Source organism: Nyctibius grandis, chromosome 7, assembly GCF_013368605.1.
Source record: "Nyctibius grandis isolate bNycGra1 chromosome 7, bNycGra1.pri, whole genome shotgun sequence".
Taxonomy (NCBI): domain Eukaryota; kingdom Metazoa; phylum Chordata; class Aves; order Nyctibiiformes; family Nyctibiidae; genus Nyctibius; species Nyctibius grandis.
Genome location: NC_090664.1, coordinates 8,574,894 through 8,594,744, shown reverse-complemented (window position 1 = coordinate 8,594,744; position 19,851 = coordinate 8,574,894). Strand labels below are relative to the sequence as shown.

The 19,851-nt window shown below is 36.7% G+C and overlaps 1 protein-coding gene across 1 annotated transcript in view; it reads right to left on the bottom strand.

Annotated features, from left to right (window-relative positions):
• KIF15 (kinesin family member 15) overlaps nt 1-19,636 on the bottom strand; it is a 35,542-nt gene extending 15,906 nt beyond the window's left edge. The window contains exons 1-19 of the mRNA XM_068405145.1: nt 19,618-19,636; nt 17,907-17,943; nt 16,395-16,578; nt 15,279-15,355; nt 14,125-14,162; nt 13,096-13,193; nt 12,529-12,708; nt 11,632-11,841; nt 11,411-11,536; nt 9,874-9,996; nt 9,035-9,158; nt 7,195-7,286; nt 6,280-6,489; nt 5,010-5,187; nt 4,440-4,581; nt 2,470-2,611; nt 1,943-2,140; nt 939-1,046; nt 45-150 (exon numbers count right to left, since the gene is read on the bottom strand). Of these exons, the coding sequence (XP_068261246.1) occupies nt 45-150; nt 939-1,046; nt 1,943-2,140; nt 2,470-2,611; nt 4,440-4,581; nt 5,010-5,187; nt 6,280-6,489; nt 7,195-7,286; nt 9,035-9,158; nt 9,874-9,996; nt 11,411-11,536; nt 11,632-11,841; nt 12,529-12,708; nt 13,096-13,193; nt 14,125-14,162; nt 15,279-15,355; nt 16,395-16,578; nt 17,907-17,943; nt 19,618-19,636 (2,392 nt within the window). The remainder of the gene's footprint in view (nt 1-44; nt 151-938; nt 1,047-1,942; nt 2,141-2,469; nt 2,612-4,439; nt 4,582-5,009; nt 5,188-6,279; nt 6,490-7,194; nt 7,287-9,034; nt 9,159-9,873; nt 9,997-11,410; nt 11,537-11,631; nt 11,842-12,528; nt 12,709-13,095; nt 13,194-14,124; nt 14,163-15,278; nt 15,356-16,394; nt 16,579-17,906; nt 17,944-19,617) is intronic.
• Between the last annotated feature and the right edge of the window lie 215 nt (nt 19,637-19,851).

Sequence of the window (19,851 nt, the reverse complement as noted above, 5' to 3'; positions counted from 1 at the left end):
CACCTCAAAACTTCACATGAAATTTCAGTGTTACATAGACTTACTATCAGTCTTGCTTTGACTGTCTTGAAATTGCTTTTCAAGAGATTTTATCTGTTCAAGGAGCTCCTGGCGCTCTTTACTCCAGTCATTCCTTTCAGATGAAAGAAGCTTGAGAAGAGAAGTAAAATTTTTAAATGGAAGGAAATGTAGGAGTGGCTAAGTCACAGAACTGTAACAGTAATAATGTATTAGAGCATTTCATCAGCTGATTACAAACACAAGATGCATTTTTCTTTACATTTGATGTTTGGTGAATCTGAAACCCATACAAATCCAAGAAAAAAATATTTCAATATAACTGAAGACATTACCTTATCTAAAATGTTCATTTAAAGCAACCCACAGCTCAGGAGCAGAGATCTACTTCAAAACAGAGCTATCTGAAATTAGACTGATGTGGGAAGAGTAAAGGCCTTAATTCCTTTTCTATGTTAAATCAAACCTAGAGATTAAGGAAGACTTGTAAATATTTTTTAGAGTAAGGACACTTCAGTTCACGTCCAGCTGAGACAAGTAGTATTTTCAGCATTCCAAAGTTTAAAATTCCCTTGTGACTATTGCTGTTTCCCAGAAATCATGAAGTTGGCCAAAACCAAGCACAGACATCTTGAGTGTCTGTTTGCTTATATTTTAGTTTAAGATCAAGGAGGCTCAGAATCACAACATTTAAAACAACAAAAACAAACAAACAAAAAAAGCAAACCTGCAGTGTTACATTAAATGAAGTCCTTGTCTTCCTGCACAGCCCTGAGCTATGTCACTACGTAAATTTTTCAAAAGCCAAAATGCAAGTAACACTGCAGACCTCAGTAAACAACACAGTAGCGTGACTGTGATAGATATCACCTTGTCATATATACACACTTACATATAGCCCTGTATTGTTGTTCTCTCACCTCCTGTATTTGTGCAGAATGATGCTCCAGTTTATTAATGTGCTGCTGGAGTTTTACATTTTTGCTTTCCTCTTCATCCAGTCTTGTCTGCATTGTGCTCAGTTGCTCCTGTGACACAACAGACACTCAAAATTAGAACACCCATCTTCCAGTTATTCTCACATGCCATATGGCAGTCTGTGCATATTAAATATAAAAATGTAAACTAATTTCTTTTTTTATGACCTGAACCAACAGAAAACAAAACATGCAAAAATAAGCTGGTATCTTAAGTAGCTGATTTCTCCTATTGCTAACTAAACTGCCAGAACACAAGAAAATCCATCAGGGAATACAAGGACTGAATCCAATAAACAGTTTTCAGATACATGTTTATCTTGGAGAAATAAGACTTTAAAAAGAAGTTACTCAAAATATACACTAGCTAAACTCCTTACAGGATCTCTGCACTATGGTAAGCATCAAAGAGGGGTTTTGGCTGTTGTGTAAGGGTTTTACATGCACTGAAGTTAGTTCCAGCTTCTAGAGTAGTTCAGATAACTCTGTAGCACTGTCATGCGAGAAGAGACCTTCCCTGCCCTTTAGGAAAGATATAAGACAATTAAGGTATAAGGGTGGACAAGCATTATTTGGCAGGTTTCTTCCAATAATGCAGTATTATATACTAAGCCTGGGTATTGTTCCAAATGTAGCTGTCACCAGAGACTTATAACTTGTTTCTGAGGAAACTTCTTTATCTGGTTAAAACAGTAAAAGTTTAAATGCCCTGTATATCTTAAACTACTTACAATATTAAACTCTCAAATCCCTTTCAGTATTTTCATTGTAAATCCTCTTAAGTACAATGTATAATTAGAGAACTGTTTAGTGAAGCCTTAAGTATTCTTCAAGAGTTTCACTTTCCCGTGCAAATTAAAATATATTGGGGGGGGAAGTATTTCATGCCAAAACCCACTTTATTATAAAGTTACATATACACTGCAGTTTTTATTCAGAACATTCACCTGTGCTACTTTGAGCTCCTCAGCAATGGCCTCATATGCTTGTTCATTCATCTCTGGGGGAACTGGCTCTTTCAAAATGTCATCCATCATCTCTTCGGAACACTGAAAATCTTCAGAATGATAATCTAAGATTTCTGGGCTTATTCGTGGCACTAGGCGAGATCTTAGTTGGTAAGCTTTTGTTGGAGTGGTTATGTTCTGTTATAAAGATTACAAAGCAGTCTTTATTTTAACTGTAAAACAGAATTAGGACTTTGTCTGGTATTGCATTTCATAGTTCTATAAGCAGAATAATGAAACAGAATGCTCAAAGCGGTTAGTTCTAAACCACTGCACTTTTTCAGATTTGTCATCTGATCACAGTAGCAGTCATTCAGTATTTCAGAACAAAAAAAGCAGTGTATCTGCTTTATATGGATTAGAATCCAGAACACTAGTTAGCTTAAGGGATCATACAAATGAAAGTCTATGTTCTCACACAACTCAGGAGTAAGTATGTGTGGTTTTAAATAAACTTATTCTCATACCTTTAGAGTTTCTCTATGTAGCTTATGTAACTGAGAGACTTCTCGGCGCTTGTGTGCTTTGGTTGCCTCCAGAATGTTTTCAAGATGTTGGTTTGCTTTCTGAAGGGATTGAAGCTCTGATTCCAGTTCCATATGCTTTTTCCTGTTTACAAAGTATTTTACTACTGTCAAAACCACTCCATCAGTAAGAATAAGCTGCAGTATTGCCAGTGAGCAAACTGAAGCTGAACTCTTGCCCAAACATTGAAATACATTATTTTGAGAAGAAAGCCACCACTGCTGTATTAAAAAGTAAAAAAAAAAAAAAAAAAAAAATTAAAAAGCAAAGCAGCTTATTTGTGCTTGCATAATGAAGCAAGCAGATAGATAACTAAATGTGTCAGAAAAAATCCATTACACAGTAAGAAGTAAGCTGAGCACTCTGCAATTCCTTTTATGAGAAAGTGATATCACCCATACCAATATGGGTTTAAGCTTTAAAAGTGTTATCCTGTTATATGAGAAGTCTGAACTGGTGCTTGCCAGGATTAAAGAAAATCCTTTAAAGATTTTTTTTTTTTTTGAAAGTGCTGCTCTGTTAAGATTATTTTGTCCTCTAAGATACTTTAACTGAAATCCAACAGTTGAGCAGAAATTTAGGAATAATTTTCATTAGGTATTTTGCAGAGCTACATGCTATTACTGTGATAGTTGGCCTTACTGACATAATTGTAGAGTCAAAGTCTACAGACAAAAGGAAATATACTATTTCATCTTTTGGCAGTTTAATGCTATCACTTTCCCTCATGTTTTTAGCATTTGCAACAAAACTTATGGAAGAGAGTAGAACTTCAGTTCTGACTGCTATTGGAGAACAGGAAAATTAGCATACATTGGATTTTGTGAAATTGTTAAATTTTACTCTACGTATTCAGTACAGCACACAGTTACACTCCCATGTAAAATTAAGCATCCAGTTACTCTGAAACTGGAAACAAGTTTAAAATTTAGTGAAATCAAGAGGTGAATCCAGAGGCTCAAAAGCACACTTCTGTTTGACTGCACCCCACTAAGAAAATGTCAGTAATTAATAATAAAAATGGGGTTGATCAAGTTAAGCCATGTGTTATTCACTTGTATATGAACAGATATCTACACACTGAAGGTGTTACTCAGGCCTTTCACATTATCTTATGCTGCCCTCAAGAACAATGACAGCAAATTCTTTACTGCATTAGTAAGGGCAAAGCAGACCTTTATCTCATGTTTAGATCCCAAAGCAAATGGACATGAATGAACTACTGACATGACATCTTTGTTCTAATTTGAATTAAATCTCTGTTCCAATAACAAGCCTCAAGATAATGGTATTATTGCCTTCTTAAAAACCTTTGAAGTGGAGACAAAAAAATAACCAAAAATTAACCAAAAAATTAGCCAAAGTTTTCTGGGGTGCTGAGATTCCACATTTATGATGACTCAAATTTGCAATCTTAAAGAGGTTATATTAAAAACTACTGTTGCACTAAAAAAAAACCAACCCAAATACTCCCCCCAACCCCATCAACTCTTAGTTCCTGTCACTGCTTCCATCTGCAATATTTCAGTTACTGTAAAATACTTGCTCAACATGGAAGCTAAGCCAAACTCTCTGTCCCATTAAGCAGGTAACTATCGGAATTCCAGGGTATGTGCTTTAGCTGCATGTTGTGAAGCATTGTTTTGCATCTTCGCATCAAGAAGAGCTTTCAGAAAGACAAAGAAATCAGCAACAGTGCAGACATGCCTTCAGATTGCATCATGGTTGTTTCCTAGTCTGGGAGTAACAGAGTTCAACAGGAACAGATTCTGTGTGCATGCCATTTTTTTCTTAACCTGGCCCTCTTACATGCAAAGAACATACTTAGATTCTATATTCAGGATCTGAGACTAACTTTTAAAAATCAATATAAGTAATTATTTAAAGACATTTCTACACTGTTTTCTCTCACTTGGTTAGCTCTTTGAATTCTTCATATTCTTGTTTTGAACTTGCCAGTTCAGTTTGAGTCTGTAGCAGGCGTGCTTTCAGCCTTTCAACAGATGCCAGTGAGTTGCCTTCCACTGATATGGTGGTAGAATATAAGTGATGACCTAAAGAACAAACATATACCCTCTGAAATCACAGAGTAGCTCAAATATTGTAAGTTTTACTAAAATGAAAGCATTTGTAGGCTTTTGAACAGCATAGCAGCAATTGAGATTGAAGAAAATGGGTATTAGCAACCGTCCACATGAAAATCAGTAGAATAATTAATATTACTGCAGTCTTCATGACAACTAAGGACAACAAAATGAGATTATGGATGGTGTTCACAAGATGCACAAGAATCCAAATTCCCTATTGCTGTATTTGCTTGAAGGCCAACATGAATAAAACGAAGTAAACCTGTTTTATCAGTCTTCAGGTATCACTTTGAAGAAGGCAAAAATACATCAAGAGAGACAATATTTTCAACACTATGCTGCACGCAACAAATACAATAAGCTTATTTAGCTGAAAAATATTAGCATATTTTTACCTCCAATATTTTTCTCTGTGGCTGAAGCTTCCAAAAAAGCTTTTTCCAGTTCTGCGATGGTCTGAGCATCAATTTCTTGGGCCTTTTTAACTGACTGTAAAGAACGAAGTCTTTTATTCTCCTCCCTGAGGTTATGGTTCTCCATGGCATACTTTGCAATTCGTGGGTGTTGTTCCATCTGTGATAAGCGGTATTTTATTCAACAGTTTTTTTTTCCAGACAATGCTATACATAACTAGCTGTTGCTCTACTACCTTTAATAAGCATTAAATTGTAATAGAAGAGGAAAAAACGTATTTCCTACAGTGGTTAAAACTGCCCCATTTTTTTTGGTTAGTTTTCTTACTCCCTTGGAATCTGCTCTCAAAAAAAACAGTGGGTTTAGATTTTATGTGGTTATTCTTTTATGGTAATAAAGCAGTAGAAGTTTTTCTTGCTGCTCTTGACACCCCTTTTCAGTTTCAAGTTTGAGGTTTGGCTTCCTTAACACTGTCCCCGCATGCCATAGTAACGTTTCTGTCATCTTTTAGTGACGGTCCTGACTTCTGTACTTTTTTTCCCCTCCCTTCACTTTGGAGCTCAGTTACAAGCCACAGATTCAAGCTGGTCTTCTAATACATCTATTCCTTTTTCCTACTTGTGCTTGGAGGAAATTGTTTTTAAAGATCTGCCTTCTCTCTTGAGCTGCTTTGTTCTTCAAAACTGCCTCACAAATGATACACCTACCAGATACCCAAATAACCCAAAGCACCCTCTCCTGAAGCCTTCGATATGTACTTTGCTACTTGCCTTCCTCAGATAGCTCCAGGACAGCACCACCCCTGATTGGCCCATCTAGCATCTGTGTTATTATACTTCAGAAACCTGCAGTATTACTTGTATCCTGATGTATTTCCCTTTCAACAGATGTCATGGAGGTTAAAGTCTCCCATAAGAATGAGGATTTGTGATTTGGAGACTTCCTTGAGCTACTTAAAGGAGGCTTAGTCCTCTACCTAACCCAGCTCAGGTGGCCTGTAGCAAGCTACCATGACATCACCCTTACTAGCCTCTCCTCTTATGCAAATTCACCAGCTCTAAACCCACCCCTTGCCCCTTCCATAGGGAAACTCCATACCTTTGAGATGCTTCTATAAAGGGACCCACTACCCATCCACTTTTTTCCTGCCTGTCTTTCCCAAAAAGCCTGTATCCATTCACAGAACTCCCATCACATGAGCTATTCTCACAAAATAAAATTGTTCTAGAAAGGAAAAAACTAGGGACTTACCTGTTCTCTCAGTGTCTGCAATTCCTCCCTCAATTCACTGAGGAGATCATCTTGCTCTTTTGGCAATAAACTTCCACCAGCCTCTTTATGTAATCTCTCCAAGCGAACAATATGGTCTTCACGGAATTTAACTATCATTTTATTGGACTGAATAAATTTCTCCTTCTTGGCACACAGATCTTCTAGTTGAGCAATTTTTTCTAATAAATTCTTAGAAAGTACATATACAGATTGGTGGAAAAGTGACAGTTACACTAGATGAACTTTTAAGATGCACATATCATACACAGACAAACAAATAACACAAAACTCTGTTAATAGTAATTTTGTGAATACACAGACTATCATTCATTTGGAGCAGATCTGTAGAGAGCAACAGGTCATACCAAGAACCCAAATTACACACTATACTGCAAAAACTTTACTTAGAAGCTCCAATATGATTCTGTAGACTAAGTATTCCGTTAAGCACATCAGATGCGCCCCTAGGGTGCCTGTTTCAGTTCATTTTCTTCAGAAAAAATCCATTTTGGGTGATTCAGCACTGTACCATGATATGAACCAAAGCACAATAAAATGGGGATGACTGGGAAGTTTGCATCAAAAAACACACTGTTGATCCAAACACTCAAAATGCACTCAAAATTAAGCAAACCAGGTTTGTTGTTCTGTTCAAATCCAGATAAAAAACCCATCCCCTGAAACTAAACATACTATGAAAGCTATCCTATGGCTTGTCTGAATTTGGAAGATTTTTATCTTAAATGTCATTTGACTAGTTCCCCTATTACCAAACCTTATCTTTGGACAGAGTATTCTTATTCAAAAACAAAGGAAAATCATTAAGAGAGTCAGTTTCAATATGCTCTCAGATAGTACACAGATTGCACTTTGAAATATTAAGTGCTTTTTTACCTTCTTTTCACCTTCTGATTTCTCCCAGAACAACATTGCTTCAAGAAAGTTGTTCATGTAATTTATGTTGTTTTTCCCTTTCTCAACAGCACCTGTAGGGTAAGTCAAAGAAACAAATGCCATATTTATTAAAATACCAGCTAACCAGATTCTCCTAAACACAGAACGTGACAATTGTGTAAAGAAAATTCAAATAAATTCTTCAAACAATATAATTCCTCTCAGATCATGTGCCACATCCAGAGCAAAGACATTTAGACTGTAATTTAGTCACCTGCAAGTGCTGATAAAGAACAGAGTCAATATACATAACTGTATAATTAACAAAGTTGTTCAAGCATTAAACAGCTTTACAATGAACTTTTATTAAAATAAAATAATCAGTTTGTTCAGCTGAGTATATCTATAAAATGCAAACCCCCTCTGAAATTAATTTGATAACACTAAGCCATTATTGGCATTATTATCACAGTTTGTACATATTAGAAGTGGACTAACTGGTTTATGAGAAGGAAATTCAGGAAAATAAGCATGAATTAAGTGGACAATTAGTGACTTAATCTGGAAGGAAAGTGTCCACACAAGGGATTAAAAGGGTTTAACTAATCCACTTCAGAAATTAATTTAATATAGCTTTCATGAATATTCTCATGCAGGCAAGACTACTTATTTATAGAATACTAATCACCATAGTATCTGGGTGCATAATAACTACACTATTGTAATTTAATGTATTAAAAAAATGCCATGATGTTTTTAAAGTAGCTAGTAAGCAGATTTCATATTTGTGTGATTGAATATTACAGTCATCATTTAACTGCATAGACTAAGCACAGCTCTAATACATCAGGTTCTGCATAAAACCTCTCTTCAGTGTTTAAGCATCATTTGCTTTCCCTCAGAACTCTATCGCAAGTCTTAACAAGATTTTTGAGCCCTCTGTCGATATTCATGTATTCACGAAAAGTGATTCAGTGTCCCACATAATCACTGACTTGTTTTTACTGGTTAAATGTGTATGCTCACAGAGAAGTAATTTTTCCTTAGGAAAACTCAACCACAGATGCTTTATATTAGACAAGTCTCTAGCTTCTGTAGTAACTTCTGTTGTTATATCTTTCTATTTCTTGGCAAGGTCAGGAAAGAGTTGACTCAGGATCACAGTAAGAGTGATGAGACCAAGTTTACTACCTTGTAATCAAGCATTATAAGGTAGTGTATTTCATCGAGACACACATATAGTAGAAAGCTATGCTGGGATCTATATTGCAGATACAGTAGTCCAGTGAAAAGCTACTGGAAGGAAAAAAAATTACATATTGATGAAAGCTCCATTAAAATCTTACATTGAAACAGATCTTTTATTGAAAAGTAAATATCCTTCTTAGTATCTTCCTGAAGGGGCAAAAGGAGAAGAGTGGGGAAAAAAAAAAAAAAATCCAGTCCTGAGCTTAAAAAGAATGTGGATTCAATGGGCATTATCAACACCTTAGTGCCCTCCCCTCCAACCTAAATGTACAAGCAGTCACATGTAAACTTTTGGTTACTTAAAAGATTAGTCAGCATATCTCTTACAAACTGGAAGAGTACTCTAGGTATTCTTTAATAGAAACATAACCCTGTACACAAACGTATGAGAGGAAGAAAATAAAATCATGTTAACAATTTCTGCAAAATATTAGATACAAATACAGGCAATGGGATCCTTAAGACAAATGCAACCTCTGTAGGTCAGTCCCTACAAAAATATGAATTGTTCAGAAACTTAATGAATTACATAAGGCTCCAAGACTCTAGGCTAAAACAGTAGGAAGTTCTCTCCTCACCCCCAACTCTTTACCTTGTGATACAGAAATAGCATGCATAGATGGCACTGAAGTCAGTTGAGCAAGCTGCTCTTTCAGCTTCTTGACCTCAGCTTGCAGTTGGCTCACATTTCCTTGTGTGTCTTCATTTACCACAGCCTTTCATAAATATGTTAAGACAAAATTAGGAAGAGGTACAAATAAAAAAAATCTTATATTGTACAGGATAAAAGAAAAGTCTAAGACTGCAAAACAACAAAACTACTGAGAAGTTTTCCATCTTAGGAAAGGAAGAACTTGTGAGAAAGCAATGTTCAGTGTACTGAGAAACCAGGAAGTTGCACTTTAGCTAAATATATTGGTTAAAAAATAATGTTTTCTGAAGAATTTTCTCTGGAGCTTTTTGACCAACATAGCTAAGCGTATACATCAAAGGCAGTAGCTTCCAGTCAGATGCCAGCATAGTTTCAAAACACTCATGAGAAATTATGTTTTGGGAATTAGCATATATAAAAACTAGTTGCACTGAAATACTATAGAATCTCATTTTTTTTTAATGACAATTTTAATTTTTAGTACAGATTTCCTTACTTTTTCCAATGAAGTTCTTAGAGAACAAGCAATGAACACACACTATTATCAGCCATTACCTAGTACCCAGCTGTTGTACTCTATTCATAATCAAAAGCAAACAAGTCCTTTTCAAAAATCTTTTGTCAAATATTTAGGAAAGCAAATTTAGGATTTTAAAATAACTTAGTCATTTAAATTAAGGAAAGCACAAGAGTATTTCATTGAAGCTATCTTGTTTGCAGATGTGCAGTTTAAATGACAAGAAATTGTTGCAACAATAGACATTGAATAACTCTCTTACCTTGTTTTTAATCAGCTTTGCTCGCTGAGCAAAATTAAGGGTGGACAGTGTTTCACCAAAACACCTGGATCCTGGATGAACATTTGCAATGATGCATGTTTTTGCGTTACCACCAAGGGAATCCTATTTAAAAATACAGAAGTTATCTTTATTTGCATGTTTCTGGCTACAGCAGGAAGCCGTCACCTAAGAGCTACTGTGCATCACTTTGAACAAACTGCAGAAGGGATTTTATTTAACAAATCTCCGTGCTACTTAAGTTTCTGAAATTTTGTTTCAAGCATGGGTATAAAGGATATGACTGTAAAGACTTTATTTGGGTTTTCAAAACCCTGATTCTATATTAGTAATCAGCAATTTGAGATAGCTGTTTCACCTGAACAGCAGGGGAAGAAAAAAAACAGAAAAAAAATCAGGGACTAAAGTAGATGTTTCACTTTAATCTTGGTCATTAGCAGATTGGTATTCGCACTATTTTGAACATCATCTAGCCTGTTGATTGTTCCACCCTATCTTCTGGTGGCAATTGCCAAACAAACAAAAGTCACAAACCAACAGATTCTTGATGAAGAATATAAAAAGAACCTCTCCCTTTAACATGCATGTCTTCAAATATCTCTGTGCTGTTAGATAAGTAGCTCTCAAATCTCTGGAGGAGGCAGCAGTTATATCTAAGACTCTAAAAGACTTGTACTGCAAAATAGCTCACAAGCCTCAGTGGCATTCTCTGTCTAGTAGAGAAGGCCATGTTTGTGGACTTCTTTGCAGTACGACCACCTAAAAAATAACCACTTAAGTAACTGCTCATACAGTTGCAATTCTCTTCCAATTTCTATGTATTTTGGGTTGCATTGGAAGAACATAATTCTTCAGAGGTTCACGACTAAGATATGCATGGAATGGAGACAGAATGATTGGGAAATTTTGCTGTGATCACAACAATGTTGTGCTGTGACACAAATACTCTATTATTTACAATTACTACATTATAAAAAAAGAATATATTACAGATATTATTCATTGGTGTTCACAGAATTCTGGTGACTGCTGGCATCCAACAAATCTTTGACTGCTTCCATCTTTGTTTTCTGTTCATCTTGAAAAGAGCCCATAAGCTCTCAGGTAGGAAACTGTAAATTTATTTAATTCTTAACATCATACAACACTTAGGACACACAGGCTAATTCTGGAAATCCTGTCAAATGTTTGAACACATCTTTAAATATTACACTGTGATACACAGTGTTTCCCAAATTATAGGGATGAAAACATATGCTTTTCCTTTAAAACTTGCAAATATGTAAAAGGAGATTATAAGCAGAAATAAATTTCTTGTCTTCAGTTAACAGCAATAAATCAGCTGGAAGTCTGTTTAGGTAAAAAGATATTTTTCAAGCTTTCTTCCACCTGACCAATATTAAAACAAATTTTGAATGTACCTGAGTTCAGCTTTTTAGAGTAAAAAAAAAAAAACAACCCGAACAAGTATTTTTTCTACACCCCAAGAGGCATATAAAGTCCAGAGGGTATACGTTACCCGTAAAAGAAAAGTGAGTTTGGAATCCCGGTAACAAACGTGTCTTTGTTTTCCATTACCCACATCAACAAGTGCTGTGATTACTTGGCCCAGGCAACTCAGTGATCGATTTATGTTACCTGCTTCCTAAAAAGAAGAGAACAAAGGTGAACAGATTTGGTGGATGGAACAGGGCAGTACCTCTAAAAGGAGAAAGATGCCACAGATATTCCAGAACTAACCTTTAACCTCAGTCCTTCTGTATGGGTGTCCTTCTGTCTTTCAGATCCTGCCAAGTCTACCAGGTTGAGCAGGGAAGACCGAATGTTAACAATCTCATTGTTTTTCTCCATGGATTCTACTGTGATAATGAAAACTGCATGTGATCTTGAGGATTCTCTGTTCATTGAGGTTGATGCTACACGACGGTTTCTCCAGCCCATAGTCAATACCTAAGCATGAAAAACACATCAAATAATATCAAGTATCTCCGACTGTACCCAGTATTTACATACAGGTGGCATAAACAGTAGTAAGCATATTTCAGTGCAACAGCTTTCAAAAACCTCAAGGACAAGGACTTTTTTACTTTTTTCCAATGGAAGTATTTAAAGAGTGAAACAAATCTAGCTACAGTCAAGCTTAATAAAACACCGATTACAATATTTACTTCTTTCCTCCAAGAGTGCCATTGCCATTTGAAAGCATAACATTCCAATACTGGTGTATGTTAGCAGTACACAAGAATAAAGTCAGAGAAGTACTATGTGTATGTGTGTCATTCATGGAGAAATAAGCCTGACAATTTCTGGAACACACACACTGCTTAATTAATTAGCAGGAGATGCAGTATTCTGTTGCTATTTGAGAGATGTGTAAGGCAAGCATTAGGGAAAAATTACTGTAATTGCAATTCATATATTCCAAACTCCAGACCTATATGATTTCTTACATGTGTGGGATATAGTCAGGAAGCATTGCCTAGAAACAGCTTTTTACACTGTTTTTTGGAGGATGGAGATATGGGAAGAGGGTGTCACAGACACTGTGCAAAAAATATCTGCTTTAATCAAAGAGGAACATTTACCAAATAAACATCAAGATAAACAGTCCAAACATTAAAAAGTGACAAAAAATACCTGGTATGCTTCAGCAGCAGATGACAACACCTGTTCAACAGCACCATCAACAAAGACTCCCTTCTTGATGTGTTCTCTGAGAAAAAGTCCAGCTGAAGCAGAATCTAGCAAGTCAAATATCTGTTCATTGTAGATTTCAATAAATGAGCATTTGCAGAGAAAACTCTTTCCACCGCCAGCCTGAAAAACAAAGTAATTTACACTATAAACAGATTGATTTTATTAAGTCTGGCATTGTATGGCAGTGAGTCTTTTTGCACATATCTAAAGCTACTAGTTTGCATGTATATTCTGCATACTATACATTTCTGATGCCCAAATGACAACCAACATCCAGAAACCTAGATGCATTTTTAGATTCAAAATATAAGCACACTTGTGTCTGAAGGAAGCGTCCTATAATTTGGTAGAGTACTAGATGCAAGCATTTCTTATTAAAAATCTGATGCAAGGTGGCAAAAATCGTGGAAACTTAACTGCTACATACCCAGCTTACTAAAGAGCCTTAGCTAATCTTTTATGCGTGACATTACTTTCACTGGAATAATAAGTATAAAATAAACGTACCTTTTCTTTTTCACGTTCAATTAGAAAAAATAAGTATTCAAAGCTCCATGGAATTACACCTCTCAGACTGTGTGTGAAATTATCAGAATCAGATGGTCCTAAAGAGATTTTTAATTAAAAAAATAATTAATTAGTGCTACTCAAGAGTAATGGTTGACCTTTTCAAGATGTCATTACAGAAGATTTCAGCAACCAGGTTTTAGTCAGTTTATGGCAAAACTACAGAAGTGCAATAAAATCAACTTTCAAGATCTAAGATAATATTCCATAATCAGATTTATATGTAGTCTAAATGCTTGTGAAAGTTTATTTTACCTGTGCATAGGTTACCTAAGTCTAAAATAGTATGAACTACTTCGGCTTCCACAGAAAACATGTACAGATGTGCAAGTATGTCAACACAGCTACCCTAACCCTGATTTGAAGAACCAGGAAGATGGGGTAGATTTGTCCCCATGTTTAGTTAATTTCTATGTAGTCCTCAAAAACATGTAGCCCAAACTGTTTTGGGTTATTTCAGTAACTTTCTAATGTCAAGTACAATATTAATGCATTTAAAATCACCACTGTATGAAGAACAAGATTACAAGGGGATGCCTTCATATATAGGGAGGCCTTAAATTCCTGCTTGGGTAGGAAGCAGTTATTTTGAAAAACTCAGTATATTTTAATATGGAAGACCCCTGCATACTAGAATATTTTCCTACACACGCAAGGGATATCTGGCAAACAGGGAAACCAGCCAAATACTCATTTTTAAGAAAATTTACTAAAAGTGTTTGATTTAATTGAAAAGCTTCTCTCCTGTTAAAAATAGGAAAAAAAAAATCTGTATCTTCAAAAAGAGAGAGGAGAGTACCTATCCTTCACTCTTCTGATATGAAGCAAGAACAACTGCACTGAGCATTACACCATTTTCTAAACCTTAAAGTTACCTGCAGGAAGACAAAAATCTAAATCACACATTTCAACTCAAGACAAGAAAACATTAAGAAACCACTGGAAGATTAAGCTCTCACATGCACTTACCCATCATAGTAAAGGTTTTTCCTGACCCAGTCTGGCCACTAACAAAAAAAAAATTTAGATAAAGCTTTATTCTGGCTCTGAATTTTTCATTAATCAGAATATTTTAAAGAGAACTCACAGCTTAAAATGAAAAAAAAAAAATTCTTCTAAACTGAAGATAAAGAGACAGGCAAGCTGAGAAATCAGTCAGCTGAAAGGTATAAAAATAGAACAGCAAATTTGACCATGAAATTCTGTTAGATAAATGGCCTTTTCTCTCCCCTGCCACCCACCATTTTCTTCCTTATTTCTGTTGGAAAGGGAAATAGTGGAACTTAGCATTAAAATGAAGGCTTTCAAATATATACATTAAACTAATCTTTGGCTCAATCTTTTGGTTTTTCTGTCACTCAGTAGCGCACATAAACCCAAAATGAGGAAAATACTTTAAAATTCAATATATTTTTTTTAACCACAGTTATTAATCATGCTAGAGAAACTTCAGGACAATTTCACTTCATTTTTCCACATTTGTATATTGTAACAAAGTAGACTTCCCTTCACAGTTTTGCAAGTGCTGTGCTAGGCTAAAAAACCCAGTAAGGTTTTGATTAGATCGGTCCTTCAAGTTAGCATTTTTGACCAAAGTGCTTACCCAGTTTTCCAAATGAAAAAATATTGAGAGTTAACAATGACATTCATGCTACTAGTCATGGATATATTTCTGCCTTGAAAACATTTTGAAAGTTAAAATTATCATTCTTGAGTTCTCCCACTGGCAGCTAAGACTCACTAAATCGTTGAGCTGACCAAATATGAAGTCCAAGCAATTTTCATTCCATTTTACTATGGACATATTGAAAACAACTAGCTTTCTCTTTAACGGTACAATAAAACTTCTAATTTTTAGATAAACAATAGTAAAATTGAAATGAGTTTACAATCCACGTTATTGGCCTCAAGTATTAGAAGCATAACACCTACAGATTCCTCTGAAAGAGGAATAAGTAGTCTTCAATATTGCAGGATCATTCCCTATGTTCTGCTACACTAAGGAAGCACTTTCAAAGCTTACTGTAACATTAAGCAGGCTCTGGCACTTAAAAACACAACTATTCATTAACACAATCTCCTCAAGTGTTGCAACTGACATGAAATACCATTAAATGACTTACTATGCAAAGATGGTTCCGTTGTAGCCATTCATACAAGATTCAACAATATTTTTGGCCACACTTGAGAACACAGACTCCTGGGGACAAAGGAAAGAGAAGGCACTTGGCACCAGTCATTTAAGTATCTCTTCTATCATGATTTTCTATGCCGTAACTTTACAATGTATAAAATAGACGCATTCCTTAAGGTTAGACACATATCATGACTCCTGGAGTTCTCACAGCAAAACAGCACATCCTAAGTCTTTCTGACATAAATCACTCCCTCAAAAAAATTTATTCCTTGTTGATAATTGAAATAAAAGTAATAAAACTCAGCATCATAGTAACAGCTTTCAAATACATATTAATTTTGGTCCAGTTTTTTTGATTATGTTATGTGGTTTATACCATCAGTAGGTCAAAGTTGAGCCTCTGACACTCATTAAATCTAGTTACCTTTCAACATTTGCCACTCCACAATGGCACATTCAACAAATCTGCACAACTGTTAGCCCCATCTATTTTCATGTATTTCTCTTAGACCTGCAAGAGGAGTCTAGCTACAAGTAACAGCCTATAATGGGTGGGGTTTTATTTTTCTAAATATAGATTAATTTTGATTCCTCTAAGACTTCAATTCCATTTATGTTCAGAATTTCAAACACAATTTTATAAAAATTAAATTGAAGGGTTTTCCTTCCAGTATTACCTGTCCCAGATGAACAATGCATCTGCTTAAAAGGCAAATATGTAAGAAGGAAATATAACAAATAGAATATAAACTCCTAAATTCCTAATATACAAATCACATCATGAATATTAGCTACTGACTTGCCAGCTATTTTTATGTTTGTCTCAACAGGGGGGTTTATTTTCTGTCTCTGGTGTTACTGTAACATTTACAAACAGAAGCTTCAATTTTAAAGCAAACTTTAATTAAAGAAATTAATGGTTAAAAAAATACATTAAAACTATTACAGAGCAGAATTTAGTGCAACATTTCTACACTATAACTGAATATTACCAATGCAGAAAGACACCTAAGTCATTACGTCTTTAGAAAGGTCTAGTGTAGCAGTCGCCAAAATTTGGGGGAAAGCTGCAATACTGTTATGAGATTCTGCAAGTTATTACCTGTGTTGTTTCCATATTTGCAACATAATCGAAAGTGAAGATCTTTGGCTCAGGCTTCGAATGCAGACGGATGGTATTTGATGAAAGAACAGATAAACACAAGCCTTGATCTCCATCGGTTAACACAGTTCCCTCTGAAGGCGGACGTACCCTTACATAAACTTTGATAGCATCACCTTCAACACTAAATGAATATTTATGCGTTAGATTACTTAAAAATAGATCTATCAGCTGTTTGATAAAACTGAATTACAAAAATCAGATTAAGTACGTGAAGTCATACAAAGGTCTCTCCTGAAAATATACTACTACTAGCTGGACACATCAATTCACTACAAGTCACAGATTTATTAAAGGTTACAATGGCAGATTTAAAAACAAAGAACATGAAGCTACTGGCATTTATGGCTGTTGCATGTAACTTCAGCTCTAAAAGAACACACTCCACAGTGAACTTGAGATATAGAAAACCTGTGTCATAATAAAGGTTTCAGTAGTTTCTAAGACTATGGGCTTCAAGCATCCTTCTTACTGCTGGAAATTATAAGACATTACAAATGGAGCAGATGATGCTACATTCCAGCAAGAAAGTTACTAGCATTCCTCTTTGCTGCTTACAAGGAGGGAAAGAACAAGGATCAGGAGATCCACGAGTCCAGTAAACGACAGCAGTGCCTACATCTAAAAACTCCCTTAGTTCATCACATTTTTCAGTGGATGCACCAGTAAATTTAGCTTGAATAAATAACTGTGCATTACTATTAAAGCTTTGTGGAGTTATGGCATAAATACCATACAACAATATAATATTAAAGAATTAAATTCTTAGATGAAGTAGCAGCAAACTTCAATTTACTTTACTTCATTCTTTCCCAAAAGTCAGTTATAGATAGCATGAGGGTGTTATAACTGTTATTGATTTTTACTTTTGGTAAACAAGAGAAAAGAACCGAATAGTTTTAAAAGTGGGGGAAGGAATTCATGACTGAAATGTGGGGTTGGGGAGTGGCAGAGGAAAGGGTTAAAAAAGAACAGGAAGCAGCTGAGAAAGGGAAGATGTACTGCATTTAAGACACAACTCACTAACTTGCTGAATATTTTTTCACTAGATAATATTTTTCTGAGTTGTGGCAGAAACTTTATATTTGGAGAGGGCTTTTTGGTTTTTGTTTTAGCTTAGGACTTCCTCACAGAATTGAAGTTTCTCATGGAACTTCGTTCTCATTGTCTTCAGAGAAATTCTAGAGTCCAGCTTGCAGAGTTAGTGGACAAATGAGAATTTACTGCATGGCAGCTTTCCGAAAGGAATCTGATGTCTCAGAACAACACTTTTATTATGAGAACTTTTTTTAAAAAGCCTGTAAGGAAGTTCAGAGAGAAAGGCAATAATCTCATGCAGGAAAACATCGAAAGAAAAAAGCTTTAAATTATTTTACAGTTATACTAGGTTTTATTCGCACTTTTTGTGCAATGTGATTATTCATACATGGGAACTGGCCAATAGTACTTTACCTAGGTGAGTTCAAAGGTAATGCAGAGTCACGTAAATCTCCTATAAAAGTGAAACACACACAAAAATTAAACAATATAAAATTATTGCTCAAAAAACCCCATTTAAACATAAAATACTGTAAGCAGTGCTGAGGGAGATAAATGGAAAGCCTTATAAATACCTGTTTCATGCACGAATCAGAACTGCACAAAAATATTTAGTGACTATATTCCTTTGACAGAACGTTTGCAGTTTCTTGTAAAGGTAGAGAAAGCGCTAGTCCCACAACATGAGCATGCACACACTTGTAAATGTATGTGCAATGAGCAGTCTCTTAAATTCAGGTAAGTAAGGTTTTGCAAGTGTGTTTTGGAGAATTAGGAACATAAATGTTAACAATATTATATGTTGCCATTATGTTTTAAAAATTGCTAACTCACTGCAGATAAAACAATACAGCACGAAATAGTTTTACTGACGTGACTACAAAACCTCAATTTCCTAAACCTGCACAACTGAGTAGCTATATTACTTTTACTTTTATAAAGTAATATTGAGCACTCCGTGATGCATAAAGCTCTCCTGTATGTATAAGCATCATTTTGCACAGATTCACATTTCAAGGAGATGGCACGTACTACCCCATAGGTAGATACAGTGACTTATTTTTTACTTAAGGGTGAATCTGACATGAAATTTTTTCACATAGGTTAGTCAAAATATTAACTAAGTAACACAATCAAATTGAAAAAATCAGTAAAATGACAATGAAAGATGATTTACCAAAATATTCCAATAGTAAAGACCTTATAAAGTCTCTAAAAGTGCACAGGTTCTATTGTAGGAGGATCCCTTTAAAAGCAGGATTAATAGCGATATGCAAAGGCACCAGCCTTCTCATTAACATTCACACTACATAAATATCCTGCTGCTGCTATGCGAGCCTACCTGCTTTGACTCACACAACAACACTTGAGAAATACGCTAACTTCTAATTCAGTTATTTATTCTTCAAATATAAGAGGTATCAACACGAGCTGGGACAAGAAGAGCATGTTAAAACTGAAATCAGACTGACGAGAGATTTGCACAACCTGTACTTCGGGAAATGACCGACTCTCAGCTAACCGTTCTCAGCTCCCATTTTAAAGTTCCACTTGAGCGTTTGTCAGAGACTACAGTGAGAAACATCACAGCTAATTAAAACCCGATAAAATTACAGAAGACGAAACTATAAACGCGGGACGGCGGAGACCGACAGGGTTTGTAACGCCTGCCTGCTTGCGAGGGCTGCCTGCACCTACCGACCACGAGAAGCCCTGCGGGATACCGGTGCCAGAAGCGCTTCTGGGAGCGCGGGGCTCACCCCGCTCCGTGCCACCGCTCCCCCCCCTACCGCCCTCCCCAGCGCAGCTGCCCTGTGGGCACTCCGGGATCGCAGCCCCAGGGCCTCGGCCCCTCCGTGGGGTACCGAGCCCAGCGAGCACGGCCATACCCCTACCTGATCCTGGTAGCTCTTACAGCCGAGCGATACTCCCCCCGGAGGCGGTCGGCCCCAGAGGGCAGAGCCGTCCCTCGCCCGGCCAGGGGCACTGCCTGCAGCGCGGCCGGCCGGCCGGCCGGCCGGCCTCCCTCACCTCACCGAGCCCCCCCTTCTCCCCCGGCTCCCACCTCCTCCCCGCAGAGCAGGGAAGCAGCCCCCAGGCCCACGGCCACCCCGTCACCCCTCACCTCGCACGCCGGGAGCCATGATCCCCGCCGGCCCCCGCGCCTCCCCGCCCACCTCGCCAAAATGGCGGAACGTTTGAATTTGGCGCTAAGAGCCGCAGGCAGCGTAGCCCCGCCCCCTGCTCGAAGCCAGCACGGGCGCGGCCATTTCGCTCTATATCCGCCTTCCCCGCTCCGGCTTCTCTCCTGCCATTGGCTGAGCGTGCCTTCGCCCCCTTCACGTGACGGGGAGCGTTA